Source organism: Ictidomys tridecemlineatus, chromosome 3, assembly GCF_052094955.1.
Source record: "Ictidomys tridecemlineatus isolate mIctTri1 chromosome 3, mIctTri1.hap1, whole genome shotgun sequence".
Classification (NCBI taxonomy): Eukaryota; Metazoa; Chordata; class Mammalia; order Rodentia; family Sciuridae; genus Ictidomys; species Ictidomys tridecemlineatus.
The window spans coordinates 13270100-13293862 of record NC_135479.1 but is presented as its reverse complement, the minus strand read 5'-3'; the positions used below and the strand labels follow the sequence as shown (position 1 = coordinate 13293862).

The following is a 23763-nucleotide window of genomic DNA, read 5'->3' as shown; positions in this document are numbered from 1 at the left end:
ATGGACAGGATGTACTTGGGGAAATTTTAAACAATTTTTTTTAAACCACCCCTCAGGGCTGGGGTTGCGGCTCAGAGATAGAACACTCGCTTAACATGCATAAGGCACAGGGTTCGATCCTCAGCACCACATAAATATAAAGATATTGTGTCCACCTATAACTGAAAAATAGAAATTAAAAAAAAAAAAAAAGAAACCACCCCATCACATCTTTTTATTAAGTCAGGGCACCCTGAAGGGCATCCTTGTTCTATTCTATAACTTTTTTTTTTTGCCATGTTCCTTTCAGTTTTTAGAGTGTTCTCATTTAAATGATTAAGGGTTAACTTCAGGGGTTTCCTTCCTTGCCCTAAAAGCAGGGAAGGGCACATCCTTAGCGAGTCTGGGGCACACTCCAGAGCTCTAGATTGGCAGTGTATTAACAAAATGTTCCATTTTGATTTCAAGTGCTAGTATTGTAAGGGTCCGGCGAAGCGTCGGAGGAAGAGACCACACAAGAGACTGGCTTCATGCAATTGGCAAAGGGGATTTATGAATTCAGCATGCTGAGGTTCCAGGCTCACTCAGGAAGATAGAGCAGCCCAGAGCAGAGGTCAAGCCGAGCTTAAGTACACTTTTTGGGGAGGGCGGGGGGCTTTGCATACATCAGAACAAATCATCATGAGGCGCGGGAAAATTGAACAACAACTCTGAGACATGATTAGTACATTCATTGGCGGGAACAGTCTGGGCAGGGGTGATTGGTCACTCCTAAGTGGGGTACACATTCAAACTGATTGGTTTTGGGGCCTGGATGCCTACGTGCCGAGCTACTCAGAGCCCTTAGCTATTAAACAACCAGGGAATCAGTGGAAATATTTACTGGGCAGTTCCAGTATTGTCCTAACAGCTACAGGGATTTCAGGTTCTGGGGGTAGCAGAGGAATTTTAACAATACCTAGTCTTTTACTTTATAACCCAGGCCTTGCAGTTTAGAAACTTTACAATGCCTGGTCTTTTACACTTTAACTCAGGCTTTGCAGCTTAGAATCAGCTTAGAAATTTTCCTTTACAGTATAAGTTTGGGGTTACAGTTTTATTTATTTTCCAATATTTAGCCAGTTGTCCTCATACCTTTGTTAAATTACAGCATTATCACTAAATAGAAATATCTTTCTTATCAAGCACTAAATTCTTTATAATAGCACTGTCATACTTGCAATTCAACTAATTGCTGTTTATGGGGCAGTGAAAGAAAAGGCAGAATGCAGAGGGAAGCAGTAGAAGTCAGTGTTTAGCTTCGGAGTCTAAGGGCTCAATTTCTAGTAATTTTGCCATGATTAAGGAATTTTCAAAGGTAATTTTTATGTACAAGCTCTTTGACTTTGCATGATAACCTTGGAGTAAGCTGAATGTGCTATTCAACACATTTGGTACTGAGCTCAGTTTCTGCTTTGTTATTCTTCATCTATCCGTGTGTTTCAGTATCAGAATTACACTCTGATTTTGAGACTTCTTAGTGTTCTAACCGACACTACAAACCAAGGGGATAATATGAAATCTGCCTTGCTGGTGGTTTTTCCTTCCAGTTTTTATATGGGAGAGTAGCTGGGGAGAAAAGTCTTTCTATGGTTTTTCACTAGAAAAAAAGCTCAGAATATCTTTGTGAAGTCTTCCCTTTCTTTTCCACCTATAAGCCCTTCTTAGGTTTTACTGGAATTACATTAAATGTATAGTTTAAATTCATGGAGATTTTGTCCTTACAAATATTTTAAATTTCATATTTTGGAAATGGTACAATCATCAATGTTTTTTTCTTTCTCCCTCTCCTTCCCCTCCTACTTCTTCACTTTTTAAAAAAAATATTTATTTTTTAGTTGTAATTTGATACAATATCTTTATTTTATTTATTTATTTTTATGTGCTGCTGAGGATCAAACCCAGGGGCCCCCGTATAGGGGTCTGAGCCATAACCTCAGCCCCTTCTTCACTTTTTGGAAGTTTCTCTTTATAAATTCCTTAACATCTTTATTGAAGTCTTGAGTCTTTCTGATACTCTTAGGGTGAGTTTTTTGTGTTTTGTTTTTTGTTGGTTGTTTTGAATAGGACCTTTTTTCCATTATGCTTTTCAGTCATTTTATCTTGAGAGACAAATCTTCATTTTTTTTAAAGTGGACATAGTTTTGCCAAATTAAAAAATTATTTAACAAGAATCAACAGGTATTTATGCCATTTAAGGTGTGCATCCCAGCTACTTGGGCTGAGGCAGGAGGGATTGCAAGTTTGAGGCCAGATTGGGCAATTTAGCAAGATCCTGTCTCAAAATAAAAACAAAAGTGCTGGAAGTTCCTAGCATGCACAAAGTGCTGGGTTCAATTCCTAGCATCACAAAAAAACAATAGATAAATAAAAATAAAAAGAGATACGCTTTGCTATGGAATAGTTTGATTAAAAGGAACACATGGAGGGTTGGGTGTAGCTTAGTCCTAGAGCTTGCCTGGAATTTGCAAAGCCCTTGGTTCAGTTTGCAGCACTGTCCCCCATGCTCTCCCATAGGAAAATTCTTTTTAAAAAATGTCACTGTATCAGTCAAATTAGTTTACGAGGCTGTACATTTTTGTATTGCAGTGTTGGTATTGTTATAATGGCCTTAGAAGAAAAATGGACTATGGCTCTGTGGTAGAGTGCTTGCCTAGCATGAGTGAAGTTCTGGGTTCAGCGCCCAGCACTGCAAAAAATACGTTACTCATTTTGATCATCCTTCAGTAAATCAGCATTTACTTACAACTGTATGTGCCTCTGTGATGTATTTCTTATTTCAGGTATTGGCTTTTGAATAAAAATACTTTTGAACCATTTATTTGTTTTCATTTTTCCCTTTCAACATCTTTTTTTTAAGTTAGTTGATATGTTTTGATTTCACTACTATTGTCTGATCATCCCACTCCCCTAAGTTCCCTATTATGGAATAAAGTATTACACAAATGTAGTTTGAAGATCATAATCTTGGCTGGTTATCAGTGGACATTGATAGCTTGTGACTTGTGTTGTATAGCCAGGTACCGCTGCTTTCTCAGGGAGATCATTAATGTGTGGTATCTAATGAATCATTGGATACATAAAACAGACAGTGATTGACCAATAAATAAATTAAGCCTCAGTGCTTGCTTAAGCTATCAAAGCTAATCATTTAAATGAGTTGTTTTGTTTTAATTAAAGTTTCTGGCACCATAGTTAATGTGACTTGGAATTTCTACTAGGGTGTTTATCTCTTCCTTGGTGATTATCTTTGATGGCATAATTATAAATAGAGCCCTAATTAATATGCTGACCTTTCCCTCGGTTATTTATTTATCTACATACATGTGAAATGGCTTGCTAACCTTGTGCATCACATATATGTCTTAGAATGGTAAGCAAATAAGGAATTTTTACTTTAACTGGCAATTATCTTTAACGATAGAAATTTATACATAAATTTGGTAATTATGTTCTTTCCTTATTTAGATTTCATATGTTAAATGGATTTTGAAATGTTAGCATTACAGCTTGATTTTTAGAAAGAAATATTAGAAGTATTGGTCATATGTTTAATAACGTAATTATTTCACAGCTCAACATGAGGATTTGTATAAATATGCAAACATATATGGAGTTGCTATGGAACCCAGAACTGAGAACTTCTAATGAAGTAGGACAAGCCTGTAAACAATCATATCATATGAGACCTGAGGACTCTTAAATGAAACCTAGGCCTCAGTCACCAGTAGGATTGCCATCTCCTATTAAAGGAGCTGTCTGATGGGCAGATGATGTATGTAGAAGAAATAGACACTTCGTGAAAAAACTTAGAACTGGGCAAAAGCAACAAGAAAAAAGAAAAAGCTCAAGACATAAGAAAAGGGAAGAAAAGTGTAGCTCATATATTTGAACAGCTTGGGGGCTCACAGGATTGAGGCATTGCTGGAGATCAAAAAAAGTGTCTTATCTCTTGGGAATGTTCTTCTTTCTATCCTAGAGATCTTTTTCTACAATTTCATTTGGGAGCCCTTGTCTTTCAACATGCTAGAAATTTCCCTCTTTTGGGGAAGGATCCAAACCTTTAAGCATATTGTTCAAAATGCATTTTAATTTAGTTGGTTAGCATGCTATAGGAATTTAATCTGAATTTAAATCACTTGAATGGGCTTGGATTAGTTGCTGCACTTGGGTTATTTCAGTAAATACAACACATCATTTTACTTAGTTATTTTTATTAGAAAGAATTTTTTTTCAGTGCTGGGTGTTAAACCCAGGCCTGTGCATGCCAGGCAAATGCTCTACCACTAAGCTAAATCCCCAGCCCAAATTGATAGTTATTTGTTGATGATAGATTATGTTTAGACATTTTAATAACAAACAGTTAAAATATATTTTCGTTGGAGAAGATTTTGATTTCTTAAGGATTTTAAATTGTGGAACTTTGGAACTAGTTGGGGCCTTGAAGATCATTTTATTTTAGCTCCTTGTTTTTAAATGAAGATGAAGACACAAAGATAACCAAGGTTTCACATATTAGGCAATTATTATTACCCTGGAGTGGAGACTCCTGACTTCAGTGCCATTCTCTTTCTGGTACATTATCCTGCTTTTCACATCTTTACATGAAAAGCAGGGTTTATTCCTGGAAACTGAGGAAGGATTACAGTTACACAGAAGGAGATGTTGAGGAAAAGCCAATGTTGTTGGGAACAAAGAATGACATCTTCAACTGTATAAACTTTCCCTCTTGAGGGGAGAGGGAGAACAAGGTTCATTCAAAAATTCTTTTTTTAAATATTTATGTTTCAGTTGTAGATGGACACAGAATATATTTATTGCATTTTTTGAACCCAGTGCCTTAGGGGTGATAGGCAAGCGCTCTACCACCGAGCCACAAATTTAGCCCTCATTCTTAATCTTTGAAATATGTCCAGTTCTAGCTGTTAAATGTTGACTGCTCAGATGATGAATTTTGAGATCTCAAATATAGAAAATTAACTGTAAACAATTAATTATGCAGTGTTCTTTAAGAATAAAACAAAAAAATTTTTCAGGTATTATATTTTTTTCCAAAGTTGGAAATGTTATTTAATTATGGTAATTATGATCCTTCAGGAAAAAAAGCACATAGTTAGGAGTTGAGGGTAAACTTTCACTGTGAACTATTTTATTTCCTACCCACACTGGCAGTTTCTCATTGTAAGAGGTATCTTGCTTTATAATTGATACTTGGATTGTTTTATATTTAAGAAGAGTGAACAAGAACCAGATAGATTGAAGGTAGTTCAAAATGTCATAGCAGTGATTCTGACAAATTGAGATGTAACATTGCCTTCATTTTAGTATCTCTTCTATTACCTTGTATTTAGTTGTAGAAAAATAATATTGCCTGGTAGGAAAATACTATTTGAAAATTGTAAGTACCTTCTCTGAGAGATGCTTCACATGATATTTTTCCTTATTTAAAACTACATTGATTTTTATGTTCTTTGCTGCAAAGTTGCATTCATTTCAGTATATGTTTCCTTTAAGAGAAAAGAAGTGCTGTTGCTTTAGAAATTTTAAGGTAAAAATTTGCTTCTTTTATATTATGAATCTGATGTGATATTAAATTTGATTTTAAAATTCTCTTAAGATAATGCAATTTATTGTAAAAATAATATTTTTAAAATAATGTAAGAGAAATTATGATAAAATGTCATGGGTACCTAGGCATCAGATAATGATGGCATGGGTCTGGATCATGGTGAATAGTGGAAATGATGAGAAGCAAATAAATGTAGGATTTACTTTGTAGGTAGAACCCAGAAGGAATTCCTGGTAGATTAGATATGATTGGAAATGAAATAAGATTTAAAATTGAATTCCTCAAACCCACTAGGCTCATTTCTGTTGCCCCATGCCACTGGCCAAGTGCTGCCTTGTTGAACAGTACCAGAGGAGGAGTATCTCCATTGTTGCAGAAAGGTCTTTGGACAGCATTGCTCTAGGGAACGACTGCTACCCTTCAGCTACGTGGAATTTTCTTGTTTCTTTGATAATTTTTTTTTTGACCATTTCTTTTGTTTCTCATTTTCTGAAACTTCTGTTGATAAAATTTTGAACCTTCTGGATTTTCCAAGTCTTTCCTCTTTTTTGCCTATCATATTTTGATATCCTTATAGTTTTTCCTACTTTTGAGGGGGAAAATTTCTTTGATTTTATCTGTAAACTCTTTTATTTCATTTTTATATTTACACCCTCGAAGAATTTTCAAGTGTTCTTTTATTGTCAGAGTTTTCCTTTTTCTTCTTGTTTTTGTTTTATGAATGCAATGCCTTTTCTGTGAATACCAATTAGAGAATTTGTTTTATATTTTTAGTAAAACAAAAATAATATTTTGGACATAACAGTTTTTTGGAGCATCATTTTTACTTCTTCCTGGCTTCCCCTTTTTTTTCTGTATATCTGGGACCATCTTTTGTGCTAGACACACCCTTCAGTATCTGGTAGCTCTCAATTTCCGTGTCACCAAAAAGCCTTACTGGAAAACAACTTGGGAGTTTTGTGTCTGTCACAGGACTGTTCCTGACAGTCTTTCCCTGGGGATTTTTTGGTGTCTCTGAACCTTTCACTGTTAGATTTTGGTTTATCTGTCTCCTTACTTATTGACTGTATTATTTGTACCTGACTGGTTGTGTTCCATTGTAGTTCTGGGGAGGAGTGTAATGTGAGACCAACTGAACAGACTTCCAGTGAACCCCTGGATTTCATCTTCCAGTGTGGCTGGTGTTTCTGAGGCCCGAACCTTTATGGAATTGTGCAGAGCAGATTGATTCTTTTCTTGGGTTATAGTGGTAGTGCCATTCTTCTTTCGTAGGTGCTGTTCTTTGATTCAGCCTCCCTGGGTTCCAGAAGTGTGTCCTGGCCGTTCTTAGGGTCTTGATTATTATATGTCTTTTATTTTCATTTGTTATTATTTTAGTAGAACTTTGGACCAGGGTCCACTTTAACTCAGAATTATGCTTTTAAAAAAATTTTTTTATAAGTTATCCAGTGCTTTTCAATAGAGTGTATTACATAAGCCCATAGATAGTGCTGTTGCAGACTACAGCTTATCTATTGCACATAATCTGGCTTGTATTTTGGATTGTTTTAAAATTTATGATATTCCTGTCCTCCTTCCATCCAAGTTTTTTTCCTTGAGGTTTCTCTGTATCTCTGCACTAAACTGTAGCATGTTAAACATAAAATTATACTGTTATAATTTTAACTGAAATAAGTTATTAGGCCCAGAGAGTGTTATATGGTCAGGAATTTCCCCTTCAAATCTTGGGGAATTTAAATAGATACATTTAAGTAAATGAAGAAAATGGAAGCCATTAAATTCAGTGCTATAAAAGAGTTTTCATGACATGAAAAGATATCATTTTTCAAAGAGAAATTACCAAGCAGTGCCAGGCATAGTGGTGCACACCTGTAACCACAGCTATTTGGGGGACTGAGGCAGGAAGATCACAAGTTCAAGGCCAGCCTTGGCAACTTAGGGAGACCCTGCCTCAGAATAAAATAAAAAGGGCTGGGGAAGTAGCTCAGTGATACAGCACCCCCTGGATCTAATCCCTAGTACCTAAGGGGAAAAAAGTTACAAACAAAAAAAGAAGGCAAAGCATCTACTCTTGACATTTCTACAACATTCTGCTGGAAATCTTTGCCAGTGCAGTCAGGCAAGGAAGTAAAGGAATTGAGATTGGGAAGGAAGAGATAAAATTGTCCCTAATCCCAGATGACATGCTTGTCAAAATAGAAAAAAAACCCCAAAGGATCTTCCAAAAAACAAACAAAAATCCCACAACTAATTTAAGTTTCACAAGATAACACAAAAATCAATCATATTTCTGTGTATTGGCAACATGCAATTGGAAAACAAAATACAGAAATATAGGACCTAGATGCTGAAACAACTACAAAACTGCTAAAAAGGAATTTATTTGATATATAAACCATTTTATTCATTTGCCATCAAAATTTTCTAACCTGTACTCACCTTAACTTTGAGGATAGACTCCATTATAGCAAGTCACTTTTTCATGCATTTACTTTATATTGTATAAAATAGAAAACACCAGTAGACCTTCATACACACACACAATGTGTATATTCACTATATTCATCTAATTTAAAAGACACTAAAAGTTCAAGTTTCAGCTCTCTTTTTCTGACATAAAGGATCAATCATATTCATAATGTGATTTGAAATTGAATTTCGTATTTCATCTAGGCATTCATCTCTGTCATAGCTGCTTTGGAACTATTACAGATAATGTTATACAGTTCGTTCCCAGATCCCGCTGTGCATTTCAGCTGAGTGATTTGGGGTTCTCAATTTGGAAGATATAAATGATATGCATTTTCTGCAAAATTTAATTGAATATTATCTAATATCAGCCTCTGTTTCTTTCTGAGTTTTGGTTTTCCTCATTTAAGAAATGAGGAAATGGTTCATATATCCATCCATTGTTTATACTGCTGGTTTATGTATGTTATTTAAAGAAAAGGGACTTATAGAATTAATAGGTGAAATCATATGAGAATATTTAGTATTTGATATTAGTCTACTATATCACCAGTAGACTAGTATAACCTACTCTTTCTGAGATCAGAATCGGTATTAGTTTTTTACTTCAATATTTGCACATAAAGACTTGAGAATGATTCCCTGCAGATTGTGATGGGCTAAACTCCCCACAGAGTAATAAAAATAAACCCTTCTTTGTGATTCTAAGAGATAATTGTCTTCATTACAAAGCTTGATATAAAAGAGACTGGGAGCTATTGCAGGGCGGCTCTTCTACCTCAATCATGAAATATCAAATGTGCTGATTACATTCATAGTTGACTCTAAATTAATCAGGATGGTTAATAGTCTCAAAACCAGGATCAATCAAACAAACAAAAAACAAAACCAGGATCAAAATTATAGTGGTTTTTTTTTTTTCTTTTTTGACCATTGAAAACATTTCCTTTAAGGAAGAGTAAAATTAAAGTTGGATTTTTTTAAAAAAGGAAAAAGAAACAAAGATGGATTTAGATGTTTTACTGAGACATAGAAGAACAAAAAAAATGTACGAGAAAAGGAAGGTGATAGTAGTACTTTTCCTTCCTCATCCAGTGGCTGAGACTGCGAATGCAGTGCTCTGGCCAGTAGTGAAAGAATTGCTGTCTCTGCCCTTTACTCCGACCACACACACTCTCTTCCCTGCCTTGTATCCTAGTGGTTTCTTGGGTCTTCCCCTTAGACTGTTATTGCTTACACCCACACTTCCCCGTTTAATTGGCCTGAGGGTGTCTACCTGTCCAAAAAACATCCTACTATCACTATGCCTTATCATCTCTCTCTCTTCTCTTTAATCCAACCTCCACGTACAATATTGGTGAAAGAAAGATTCCTCAGAATCAAAATTGACCACAAGCTGAAGAGCAAATTTATTATTATTGGGAGAAACTATAAAAAGCCAGTCCCATCATGTCAGTTAAGATGGATCATGTCATCTTTACATTATAGTAAAACAGGAACCCTGCTTATGCACCAGAAATGAATCTAAATGCTATGCACACTTAGCTCATTTAATTCTCTCAACAGTCCCAGGGTACTGGGGGTAATTAATTTTACAGACGAAGTCCCCATGAGGTTAGGTCAGTTGCCCAGGGTCACACTGCTGGTGCAAGGAGAGCGTGAAGTCCCGCACACCTGGCCTGCCTCCAGGTAGAAGCTGCTGCCTCATCTTGTTGCACACAGCCGTGCTGTTAGGACTGACACCGAGTAGGGTCACCAGAGGCAGGCAATGACAAATGAGAGTGCTTAGGTAACTAAGAAGCCTCAGAATGGCTGGGAAATAGCTTTCTGCAGAGTAAGGGATTTGGGGTTGTGCAAATTCAGGACATTTAGAGAAGAAAATATATGTAAGTTAATCTGATTTCAGCATGTAAAGAATATTTTGAGTAATGAATATTCTCTGTCACTCGAACAAGCAAAAGAAAATGCAGTGAAGTCCAGTCAGAAATGCTTATGCTGGACAGGAAGAATCTTATGTTGCCACCAGGTCTAAGGAGAAATAGCTGGGGAGTTGTGAAGGCCCCGAGAGTCTAGAGCAGATGACTCTGCTCAAGAAGCTGCGATTCAGCTGATATGTGGCAACTTCGCCCATTTCCTTTTGAACAGCTGTGCTGCTTCTTTGTGTTCTTACTCCACTGATACCTAGAACAGAGTTTTAGAACTGGAGACAACTTGTTCAACTCCTGTGTTTTACAGATAAAGGAACAAAATCAGAAATCAGGCATGTATTGTCACAAGACTGTCTCACAGGACAGAGCTGAGTTTTGAACCCCAGTCTGCTGACACCATGTCCAGTGTTCAGACTGCTTTTTTTTCAGTCACAGAAGAGAACATTCTTGAGATTTTCTGCTTAATAATAAAATGAGGTTGCTGTGGGCCTGAAATGGGAAGGAGTGTGGAATAAGGTGTTGCAACTTATGAAATGTCCTTTTTTTTGAGTAGTATGAGCCCAGAGGACCTGGTCGGCCCTTGTACCAAAGAAGAATCTCATCTAGCTCAGTCCAGCCTTGTTCTGAAGAAGTAAGTGCTCCCCCAGACAGCCTGGCGCCATGTAAAGAGCTGCAGGACCACGGTGACCCACCTTCTTTCAGCTTCTCAGCCTCAGAGTCCTGGGCGAACACCACCTCATCGGCCCCCTACCAGAACATTCCGTGCAATGGATCCAGCAGGACAACTCAGCCCAGAGAGTTGATAGGTAAGGCAGGGTAGGTGGGGCCCCAAAGTACAGTGGTTTTAACTCCTCAGGGCCTGAGTGTTTACACGGCTTGCTTTCTTAGAAGAAAGTACAAGTAAATTAATCTGATTCCAGGCATATAAAGAATATTTTGAAGAAAGCAATATGTATTATCTGTCAATGGATTGACTAGAAAAAATGCGATGGTGTCCAGTTTGGAGGGTTTATGCTGGACAGGAGGAATCCTATCTTGCTATCAGGTCTAAGGAGAAATAAGCTGGGGAGTTATGAAGGCCCAGGAGATGAGTCCAGAAGGGACTGAGGCCCCATTTCCATTATTATCTTTGAACAGTATTCAGTGCTCAGAGGTTGTGCCCTGGGCATAGATATTAATTTAGGAATATGTTGATTCCATTTTTCCATTGTCTGGAAGGTTAGTAGATATATCCTTGTTTAAAAACTGATTATTTTGATCTATTATTGAATAAAAGAAGTAATGGAACTTAAAATATAATTTTAAATATTTAGAACCACTTTCTCTTGAGAAAGTTCTGTTTTCTATTTAGGGAGATTTGTTTTGTTCCATCAGGCGTAAGGGTGGCAGTCGGTTGGGTGGCAAGCACTTTTTAAGGGTTGGTTGTGAGAGTGCGCTGTATGATGCAGTGGCCATGGGAGGCCAGCAGCGTTCCATCGGGTTTAGGAATCCTGTGTGTATCCACACATTGACACAGGTGTCCACAGCTGATGAACAAGAGTGCGGGAGGCTGGGAGCGGAGAAGGCTCTGGAACTGGAACTCTACCTGGAAGGTCCAGAGCTTTTCTCTTTGACTTCAGAACAGCACTCCTTTCCATCTTTACTTTCTTCCCTTTTCTTAAAAATTATATTGAACATAAAGAAACTATTACCTCAGTTTTCCAGTGTTCTCTTTGTGGGCCATAGACCTTGATCTCTGTGAACAAGTCTGAGATCTTTCTGTTCTGGTAGCATCAAAATTAATTTTGTTCATCTTTAGAATGTGAATCTATTGTTTCTGTAACTGACCCATTTTTGAGAAAGTGCTGCATAAGCATATTTTTAGAACAGAGGTCGTGTTAGGGCAAAAACATGTGAAAGGTTTTGTTTTTGTTTCATAGTAAGGGACATTGTCATTTTCATCTTTCAGCATTCATCAATGCTTACTATGTGTAAACAGCTATATTTTGCCTAGGGTTGCTTAGTCATTTTTAAGATGTTATGTAAATACATTCAGGTTAGCATATTTAAAACATGTAAATTACAAATCAGTGGTGTTAATTTGTTACTTTTGCATTATTTTGTTTATTATAAAAAATTTTAAAATAACATCATTTCTTTTTCTTTTTTTTTCACCTAAGTTTTAGGTTAGCTTTTAGCCAAAATAATTTAAAATTTGACCTGAGCTGATAGGGTAGAAAGTTCCTGAACAGACCCCTAAAGCTCAAGTCATTTATTATGTCTTTTTTGCAAATACAGGCTGATTACTTTCTTTATTGCTGGGAGATATATTTAGTATTTCTTAGATGAAAGTAATAATTAAGGATGAAAAATCAATTCAAAATCACCAGTATTCAGAAGCATAACTTCTTATTCATAAGTTTATTTTTGTTCATTTGTTTTTTTGGAGTTATTTATTTGTTTTAGAGAAATATAGTGGTGGTGGTACATCAGACAGAAAATAATCACCACGTAAGAGTTTTGAGATTTGTTTCTTGAGTGAAGAAAGTCATATCATGTTGCTTTTAAAAGAGATCAGTGTTCTAGGAAAATATTAAATCCTTTAAAATAATCTTGAACAATTTTTTAAATTTTAAAGTTTTAAATAGTAGTATATATATATATTATATATATAATATATATATATTATATAGTTAGTATATTGGCTAAATGAAATATTAAAAATGAAATATTTTTGCCTGAACTCCATATACTATCAGGCAACTGTTTCTGATGTTAAAATGCTTTTAAAACTTTGTCATATTGGGTGTGAAGTGGTGTCTATCAAGTTTTACCAGTGTTTTAGGAAATAATAAACCATTCTAGTATGGGTTTGAAAAAGAAATCTCGGGCTGGGTGTGGCTCAGTGGTAAAATGCTTGCCTAGTATATCTGAAGCACTAGGTTTGATTCTCAGCACTGTACATAAATAAACAAACAAATAAAATAAAGGTCCATTGACAACTAATATATATATATATTATATATATTAATATATAATATATATATATTAATCTTAACAGGGTTGATTGCTTGGTTTTGAGAGGGTCTCACTATGTTGCCAGGCTGGCCCTAAACTCCTGGGCTCCAGTGATCCTCCTGGTCCAGCTCCCCTTTAGTTGGGACCACAGGGCCACCACTCCTGGCAACAGGGTTTCTTTTTTCTTTTTTTCTAAACTTATTTTGAATTCAGGAGTAGAAGCACCTTGTTAAATATCGTAGACTTGTAGATCTAGAGAGGGAAATATCCATTCTCCCTCTATTTGGTAGTTGTCTTGAGCTACACCTGCAGGAAACAGAACTGACTCGGCCTAGCTCAAGTACAAAGACTTTGATCGGCAGGAAGGTACAGGAAGCCACCTGGATGGTTTTCTGAGATATTTATTCTGTATAAAGTACACAGCACAAAGTGCCTGTCCTCTAGTAAAAACTCAGGTACTAGATGTGATTATCCTGACCTCCCTGAGCAGGCCCCGTGGCTTCCTTTGTGGACTCACTCCTTTCTTCTGCTCTTCTTTGTGGATCAGTCTTCAGATTGCTCTTCCTTTTTCCTGTGTGTTTAAGTAGCTTTAAGTTGCACATTTATGGCTTTGAGCAGGCTCCACATAACTGAGCTACAGGTTTCTGTCTATCTAAATTCTGATAAAGAATGAAAAAAGCTATGGTTTTGTGGGCAACAGCACTGATTAGAAATGATGAAATCAAACAAAGGTCTTGAAAGTCAGGCAGATGATAGGGAATGTGGCAGCTTACAGCCTTTTCTTTTCCTCACTTACTTCATGCTTGCTGATACTGTATTACAGGGAAGCACGGCACTGTGAGAAAATGGGATCTGTGTCACTGATTAGTTAGGATAGTATTCTGAGTTATTTTGATCTGAAGTTTGCATATGTACCTCTTTCTTATTTAAGGCAAAAACATATTTACAATCTGTGAGCAGCTAGTATGATAAGTATAAAAATACAATTGTAAAAATTATTTTTTATTTCTCAGCAAGGCTTCACATTTGACCTTCAGTTTTTTAAAAATTTATTCTAATTTGTTACATATAACAGCAGAAGGCATTTCAATTCATATTATACATGTAGAGCACATTTTTTCATGTCTCTGGTTGTACACAAAGTAAAGTCACACCACTCATGTTTGACCTTTAGTTTTCTAGGTTAGCTATCCCAGCCCCTCATGTGTCTAATAGGTAGAGGAGTTTGGTTAGAGGTGTTGTGATTGCAGCATTTTGTGCCGGAGTTTGACCTTGTGGCTACACTGTCTCTCCCCAAGTTCCTGGAGATGATTCCTAGCTCTGAGCCTCTGAGCCTCTGAGCCTCTGAGCTGGGGATACGTGTGAACACCACCGGGCGGGTCCTTAATCCAGTGTTGCTGTTCTCTGCTTTTAGCTCCACCCAAGACTATCAAACCCCCTGAGGATCAACTGAAGTCTGAAAACCTCGAGGTGTCCAGTTCCTTCAACTATAACATGCTGCAGCATCTTGGGCAGTTCCCACCCCTCATGCCCAACAAGCAGATCGCAGAGTCGGCCAACAGCAGCAGCCAGCAGAGTCCGGCAGGCAGCAAGCCAGCCATGTCCTATGCCAGCGCACTGCGGGCACCCCCCAAGCCCAGGCCCCCACCTGAGCAGGCCAAGAAGAGCAGTGACCCCCTGTCTCTGTTCCAGGAACTCAGCTTGGGGAGCTCCTCCGGCAGCAATGGCTTTTACTCCTATTTTAAATAATCACTTTTTTTCCTCAAGGGAGAATGTTTTAATTTCTGTTTGTATGAATAGAATTAAGGTAGTTGGACTTCACCTATAGATGCACAGTTTCCTTTGTTTTAATATTAAATATGTTCTCACTTAATTGCTTTGCTGCTAGACTTGCAACTAATTTTTTAAAGTATATTCCATTATTTTGCATTTTTGATGTGAGTCAGAATTTTGACAGCTTTTATGTAGAATAAAAGATATTTTTGAATTTGTGTATTGTTACATATGTTTGCATCAAGCTAGCAGCTAAGAGGTTAATTGTGCAACTATAAAAAAAGAAAAAAAAAGTTTGTCTAAAATGTATTTAAAAAGAAAAAAAATTGTAAGTAGCATTTACATTTATTCAATAATATTACCATATGCTGGGTTTCTGTACCAGAAATGGCCAGTTGATGTACAAATGTATGTTATTTTTGCTCAAATTCATTTAAAATTTTTTTAATAAAGGGGCAGCATCTTCTAAATACTTTTAAGTTTTATCAGCTTTTTTTTTTTTTGTGACAGGATGCTGCATTCTGAAACTTTTATAGTTTTAGACTCTGTGTGATATGCTGTTGTAATCTCCATCCACCGTAGGAGAGAATTAAAGGCATTCTTTGCAGGCGTATTTTGTGTGCCACTGTTTTTTGAAATGTGAAAAACATTGGCATACTTAGTTATTTTTTTGGACAAGCTACACTTCAAGCTTGTTTTTAATGTTAATTTGATAGTGTGTTTTTTTTTTAAACAAATCATGAAGCTGAAAAATTTTTAGGATTGTTGGTGCTTAGTAGACTTGATAACTATTTTAAAAATGCGTGAATTTAGTAAAACCCTTTTTTTCTCACTATGCATGTGTAAATGTTTGTAACCTGGCTTCCCCCAACTCCAGTGGTATAAAGAATTGTGCCGCTTAAAGATTTGGGGTTTTTTTCCCTCCAGTAAAAATTTTGGTACCTTATTTGATGTTTACATTAAAATGTGACATTATACATGGCAATTCAAATATTTTGCTAGTTGTTTTGTTTGAGGAACATCATTAAAGAAAAAGTATAATGTTTGTCAAAACTGATCAAAATTCATCAGAATTTGGGGCAGAAACTACTCTTGTTTTTATGTATTTCAATTCTTCTAAAAAATCCCTATTGAACTTATAAAAAACTATAAAATTTGAATAACTATCTTAAATATTCTACAGTCTGACAATTGTTTTGAATGAACTTTGGTAAAATCCAAAGGAAAATGTTTACCCTCTTAAAATTTGTGGTCCTATTATACATTTGAAGCAATGCATGTCCTGATCATTTTCTTGATGTAGTAGTGATACTTTTGTATTTCAGAGATACCTTGAAACTACAGTGTAACTTTTTTTTTTTTTTAATAAGATAAGGCCGGGAACATTTCATATGAACTGAACCTCCCTGAGGATCCATTCAAAAATAGTTTTTTGGAAGACTACTTTTGATAGACCATCCTGTATTCACAATACATTTTTAAAACAGGGTTGAAAGTGACAAGGGTAAAGAAAAGCTACTTATATCTCTTAAGTGACTAGAGGTTAGTTCCTGTTGGCCAGCTACAGCTCCCTGTTGTCCTCAGATAATTTAGGATGAATGTGTGCCTTTGGTTAAAGGATAGTAAGCTGCAGGACAAATGAAGCGTGCCTCATGTCTGTTCTACCTTTCTGCCCAGAGTACGGTTCATCTGTAGTGGCTTCATAGCGAGTGCTGTGGGTTTCTGTCTGGATGGCAGAGGTAGATGTGGAAACTGCAGATGTGTCAGTCACAGGTGGAAAGCAGCCAGTGAGTGAACAATGGCCCTGGCTTTATCTGTACAAGGTCACATGAGCACGTTTAGCTATGTCAGTTTTGCTTAGCCTACTTCAGCCAGAGGAAGGAAGAATTGTGCCATATTGCTATGTATTTGGAACTCTATACAAAGCTCAAGACATAGCCTGATTGAAAATTAGGTCACCCCAATGTGAGATGTCTGTGAAAGATAGTTGTCCCATCAGTGACGATTTCCCCTTACACCCATGCAGTATGCAGGACAACCCAAGCTGGATGAATGTTCCAAAGCATTTTGATGATATGAAGACAGAATTGTACTGTCTGGGCCTTCTGCTAACCTCTTGTCATGAGGTTATTGCCTCATTGTCGGTTTTCCATACTTGAATCTTCAACAGTTTTAAATTATTTATGTGTCTGTTTAGTTAAGGAGGTCATGTGCACATCACCTCATATAAATGTATTGATGAGGGAAGTGGGTAAAGGAAGCTGGTAAGTGGCTTTGCCATTCTCTTTTTTAGCAGTTATTTCTAAAATGAACAATCAGAGCTATTTATTAGTCCATGCTCCAAGTGCCCAGGCACTCCTCATCTCCCTCTTCTACAGCTAGCCAAGGATTTGAATGCTTCCATCCGACACTTTTGACATTCTGGATTAAATGCTCATTTTAACCCCTAACAAGCTTCCTCTTTCTCAGTTTAATGCCCTCTTTCCAGCTGTGCTTTAAAGAATCTTTTTCATGCACAGTGTCTTGTAATGGTTTTGAGCAAGCCTTGCTACAAAAATCATTGCAAGTTTCCAATGAAATGAGGCTTGGCTTCTATGCTCTTTAGCAGCATTTGGGTACGATTAGCAGGTACACAAAAGTCATACTTATAAAAATAACTTGTTTTCTTATTCCATATCTTAGGTTCAACCTTAGAGTTCAGAATGAAAACATAGACACACTTTCAAGAAAACTTGATGATAGCTCTGAGATAATACCAATTATTACCAACTTCCTTTTCCAAAACAGAGGTTGATTGTTTGCATGGTTTCTTTTTGCTTTTTTGTTCTTTGAATCACTCTGAAGTTTCCTTGTTCTTGCCAGAACTATTTTTTATTCATTTCACTTTTTAATTTCAGTGCAACTAAAGAGGTTTTCTTTTAATCTTCAATTCTTTGGGGTAATAGTGTGTATTCATGCTAATTTTTTTCCTGATCTAAAAATGCATTTTTGTTAAGATTTGAAGAGCCTTTTTCACCGTAATGTGGATATTTTCTGGTGTTTGTTGCTTTGGCATATGCTTTGTCAGATTGTTAGAGCAGAGCTTTGTTTTTGACTAGTCCAGTAGTTAATTATTGACCATTTAAACTAACATAACCCCAGTTTTCCTTTCTTTACGCAGCTTTGCTTTTTGTCCAGGTCATCTTGTGTCTGTGAAATACCAAACTGCTGGCAGTATGTTTTTATCATCAGAGACTCTAGAGTAAGTTCAGGTTTGGTGTAAACATCAACTGGTCTTTTCAGTTCAAAGAATTGCAGAATAAGTAAAATAAGTAGAATTCCCACTGACTAAGCATTACCTACTTAAACACAGCAACCTCTAAGACCTATTTATGAAAATAGTTTCCTTGTTTATGAAGGCATTGAAGTTGCTGAGAAAGCTAACTGAATTTTCTAACTTTGAGATAATTAATATATAGTATTGTGGTGTTCTAGTATAGTTGATTTTATATGTTTTCAATATTTTTCACCTCAAGAGCAAAGCTATACTCATAAAAGAATGTATCTCTAGCCATCTTGGCAAAAAGTCAGGGTGTGAAAACAATATCCAGATCAATTTTAGTATGGTTATTAAGAAAATTAGATTTCCTGAAATAGCCATTTAAAAAGAAACAGCCATGGTAGCATTGTTCCATCGTGAGGTTGTTTTTATAAAAAGGAATCCCAGAAAAATTCACAAAATTCATGTTAAAAACTTTGAATATATCAAAAGGTGAATTGCTGCTTTAAACAGTTACTTAGGTTGACCATCTCCTTTTTTCCTCTTTCTAGCTCCTCAATTTGTCATAATTTATCTGCTCTGATCTCCCAGACCTTATTTCTGGCTAACAATCCCCTTAACATAAGAAAGTCCTCAGTTTCCTCATCACCCTGGGTGTCTTCCTGAATCCTGAGGCAAAGTCTTCATGGGTCTGATTGTCTCTCCCCTCCTAACCCATGATCCATATTCAGACAGCCTAGAAGCTAGAAATCCCTGGACGGTGTTCTATAATATCTTGTTCAAAATATCACCTAGTGGTGGTGGCCACACGTTGTGAAGGCGTCAGAGTAGGTAGCACCTCAGTCTTCACAGCGCCCAGCAGGATAGGCTTCTCCAGTTGTCCATCTATGTGAGAGTGGACATTTATTTGCTGAAAGTTTACTGTAAAGCTGTTAAATTTACACTTACCACTTTCACCCCTGTTTAATTAGCAATCTCAAGACCTTTGCTGCACAGAAAGAATCTTAACGAATGTTTCACATTCTTAAAAACACATTCAGAAAATGGCATTATGTTATTACATTAAGCTAGAATATTGAATTAAACATGTTAAAAACCAATTTTAATGTAACATTTAAAAGTTTTGAACTTCCTGAAAATATCAACTTTTGAATGATCTTTAAAGAAACAGCTGTTAGAGCTCCTAATTGTTTTTGAAGGAGGTACCGAAGAGAAGAATCTAGACTTACTAATGTGAACTGTGGTTAAATCCCAGACCCAGTTATACAGTGGTACTCTAGACCTTCTAAAACTGGAGTGTTAGGAAAACCCAGAGATGTTCATATAGTTTCAGTAATCAGAGTTTTAGACCAGACTTTATTTGGGATTTGTTCAACAGAGAGATTTTATTTTGATACAAATATTAAGCATAAAGCATAGTAAGTTTTATATAATTCTATGAGTTCATTAAACGATATTATGAAATTTTCATTATGTTCTTGGGGAGTCTTTTTAGCTATTTCTACCTCATGTATGAGGTCTCTTCTGTATTTTATTTTGCATATTAGCATGTGATTGCCTGCCTTAGAAATATGTATAGGAGGGGAAATCAATATTATCTTTTAAGAAATTTTTGGTTTTACAAAATAATTGTTTTTATTAATACGTTAATGTTTGAGAAATAAGGGGGAAGGGTGGCAAATGACATAGGTTTCAACAGAGTAGTATCTATACACAAACCTGTCCTATTTAAGATTTTAGAATTGTGACAGGATAAATGAAAAAAGGAAAAAAAAAAAAAGTGGTTCTCAAACTCTAGCCAGCATCAGACTTACCTCAAGGTTTAGTTGAAGCACAGGTTGCTGGACCCCACCCCAGAGTTCCTGATTCTAGCAGGCTGGAATCTGATCACTGGCGTATGCAACAAGTTCCCAGCAATGTTGCCAGTCCAGAGACCACACTTTGAGAATCACTGGTCTAGAGAAAGTCTGAAGGTCTTTCCAGCCATGCATTTATTTACTCAATATTAAAAAAAAAAAAAAAAAAAACAACAACTGATCTTTTGAGTCATTTTTATAATTCTGATGCCATGAGTGGCACATTCATGGAGAAAGACTCTGCTTTTGGATTGGCTGCCACCCCTCTTCTCCTCCCCAGTGGGGTCTATGCTGCTCTTCCTCATTAGGGTGAAGGAGCTTTTTCACCTCCGGGGTGAGTTGGTTTTGTGTACACTGCTGCCTGGGCTTTGAGCTGTGTGTGTGTTTGATGTGCTTAGAGTCGATCTTGATGATCCCTGCACGAGGAGACGAGAATTATGGAAAGAAGCCATCAGCATGTCACGAGAGTGCACTTTGCATTTATCGAGGCACTAAGTACAGGAGTCCCTGTCCTGAGATGGCAGTGACATGGAGCATTGAAAATGATAGATGATACCCAAATAATGTATTCTGTAGGCTTTTTTTTTTTTTTTTTTTTTTGGCGGGGGGAGGGAAGGGTGAGGGCAAAGGATTTGCTTTTCAAATCGTGTGTTTCTCAGGTTAACAAAGTTATTTTAGATTCTCTGCCATGCCAGCAGGTGTTAGGGAGAGGTGGTGTCTATGGCAGAAAGTAAATAATTGTTTCTGATTTCTTTGCTACCTTTAAAAAATCTGTTTGCAAATCAGTTTTGGGGAATCTACCACCTACACAGCATGAGTTATTCATAAATATACATGTATGAGCAAGTTATTTTTGAGAAAGAAACTGCCTGTCACCTAGTAAATCTGACAGGTCTTTGGATATTTTTACATTTGTGTGGTGTTGTTTTAATATCCAACCTGGACTGCACCATGGGGGTAGTGGGCTCTGCTTCTGGTTTTTAGTTTGGCTTTGAATTTACTGAGATAACTAGCAGAAAAATAAAATCTATTTTTAAGGTATTAGAGTATAGAATGACTTAGGCCTAGAAGTACACATGATGACCATCTTCTAGAATGCACGGCTGTGGAACTCTTCAAACAGTACTTCCTAGTTAAAAGGCTTGATGACCTCCGGGGAGGGTTGGTGGTCTGTTGGGCACAGGTTCCTCTATGTAGTCCCAGCTCTTGGGGAGCTTAGGTTTACTTACACTTGGCCTTGCATGATAACTTGTATGCAAAGACCTCTTCATATCTTTCAGTAGGTCAGAGGGCACTTTTGTCCAGGCTAAAGTTCCAAAGTGTCACACCTGAGGATGTTTCTCAGCACCCCCACCTCTCACTACAGAGGAAGGGTCCTGAATATCCAGGATCACACCTGCTCCTATAAATCCATGTATATGACATTATGTACATCACGTACTGTATCTGATTTCTGTGCCAGTCATCTGACCTGATTCTTTGAAGCCCATGAAGGTACTGGTTGTATGTAGTAGTTGTATCCTAGGTAAATATGGTGATTAAAATACTTCTCTAAATTATAAAGGTAATGGGTTTTGCATTTTATTAAAGGGTCCTGTTATTACTGACACAGGATTTTTTTTTTTAATGCTTCAAAAATACAGTTCTCTAACTTGTTCATCTAACTTCATAGGATCAGTTACCTAGCAAATTCATACTGGTTCTTATTGGAAAGCTTTCCTAAAGGAGGCCATATAAAATTGAACTGGTCAGTTTCCATCTCTTTGAAGCACCGGTTATACTGCCACCGAATTGAGCATAATTATTTTTCTTTGCAGTAAATGATACCTCATCTAAGAGGCTCTAATACCTGAAGAGTTTATTCTTTAAAGTAAAAATGACTTTGTACCATAAAATAACCCCAAAGCTACTCTCTAGGATTTTTATTTTCTTCTTTCCTTGTCTGTGTCTCTTCTTTTCTAACCTAGTTTTTTGGAATTACTTTAGCTACTTCAGTTCCTTAGAACAAATTTTCAACTTGGGGTCTACAGTTCCTACAGTGTGGTCATTGTCTCAGTGAAGTTCTTTTGTTTTAAAAGATTCATGGTAACACAAAATGTATTTTACTGCTACAACTAAAATGTATTTATAATAAAATGCCTTTTTAATAATTCGAAGATTCAGTTATTATGTGTGTGAACTATAATTCTCTGCTTCCTTTTACTTCTAAGTTCAAACCTCTCACAGAAATTGAATGTTTCAATTTTATTCATATCAAATGGTAAAACTAATGGAAGGGAGAAACTTCACATCAGTTTGTAAAGTTGTGATTCTAGTTGCCAGGAATTTGTGACTTGACTTAAACCCCCAAACTTCAGCAGAAGCAAAAGCCTAAGGCTTTAAAGTGTCACCTGACAGTTCACCTGGTCAGTGAGAAAATGATCCCTTTTCAAATTGTCATTCAACAAGGATCTGAATTGTTAAAAATGTCGTGAATTAGTCTTAACAAATCACTTGGTTGTTAATTCTGGGCTTGTGTGCCCCGAATTTGAGAACTCATAAGCCTAATGTACATCAATATATTATGAAGGTATAATAATGCACTTCACAGTGATTTGTGACAAGTGTTAATTCACCTATAAAAAAAAATATATTTTTTTCTGGCTGTGCAGAAAATTGCCCTGAGTCAGGGTCTTGTTTTTTGGGGGGAGAAATAATTGTTTGCATTGACTGATAGAAATTTTAGGAAGCATTAGCAGGTCACTAAATGCTTTGTGTACCCTATTTTATTTTATCTTTTTAAAGAGAATTTTTTGAATATTTATTTTGTAGTTTTTGGTGGACACAATATATTTTATTTGTATGTGGTGCTGAGGATCGAACCTTGAATGCCATGCGAGTGCGCTACCGCTTGAGCCACATCCCCAGCCCCCCTATTTTATTTTTAACATCCTATTATTGTGGCACTATAAATCTAGCTTGAATATACCTTAAGGTTTATAAATGGAAGTAGATAGGATAGTCAGCCTTTTGAAAGGACAGCTTAAAATCCACATCATTGCAGTGAATCTGTGTGTGTGTGTGTGTGTGTGTGTGTGTGTGTGTGTGTGTGTGTGTTTGCGTGCTGGTATTGAACCTAGGGCCTTGCACATCCTAGGCAAGTGCTCTACCATTGAGCTACTTGGCCCCACTGAATCCATTGTTAGGCTAGTTATCTTGTTTTGTTAAATTGATATGGCATAAATCTTTGAATTTTGGAAAGAAAAATAGTTCTTTCCATGTAAAGTCCAGTGAATTTGGAAGTCTCCTTGCGCTGTGGTCTGCTCCTGATGAAGTAATCCCAGCTCCCACTGTCAGTGGGAAGGTGCAAATGACCCCCTCATTGGTGTCCTTTGGTATTGATATGAAGGTGTGAAGCTAATAGGAAAAAACAAGCAAGGTGGGAAATGCTGTGTGTCAGGTCCCACCGGGGATGGAGACTGGTGGAAGAGGTGGGATGGTGAGTGGTCTGCCCTGAACTGGGTCAATCTGGAACATCCAAATGCCCCGTGTTTTTTTTTTTTATTATTTTTATTTTTTTGATACCAGGGATTGAACTCTGGGGCATTTAACCACTGAGTCGAATCCCCAGCCATATATATATATATATATATATATGGGTTTTTTGTTTTTTTGCTTCGGGCCTCACTAATTTGCTCAGGCTGGCTTTGACCTTGTGATCCTCCTGCCTCAGCCTCCCAAGCTGCTGGGATTACAGGAGTGTGCCACAGTGCCTGGCCTGTGGTTGATTATAAGCGTCTGAGGAAAGCTTGGTCAGAAGTTGACTCCGCTGCTTGACTTCCAAGGTTCTGTCCAGACCAGTCAGTTCCCTAAGGGTGGAAATTCACTTTTTGACTCACTTCCTGTTCATCCTAC

General features: G+C 36.9%; 1 protein-coding gene across 5 annotated transcripts in view; it reads left to right on the top strand.

Moving 5' to 3' along the window:
- Positions 1-22019, top strand: part of Helz (helicase with zinc finger) — a 172277-nt gene extending 150258 nt beyond the window's left edge. For 4 of the 5 annotated variants that reach the window (XM_078041842.1, XM_078041844.1, XM_078041843.1 and 1 more), the window contains 2 exons: positions 10538-10790; positions 14396-22019. In XM_078041842.1, the coding sequence (XP_077897968.1) occupies positions 10538-10790; positions 14396-14730 (588 nt within the window). In that variant the 3' untranslated portion in view covers positions 14731-22019. Of the gene's footprint in view, positions 1-2607; positions 2836-10537; positions 10791-14395 lie in introns of those variants that run through there. The other variant, XM_078041845.1, reaches the window with a different exon arrangement.
- The last annotated feature ends 1744 nt before the right edge of the window (positions 22020-23763 follow it).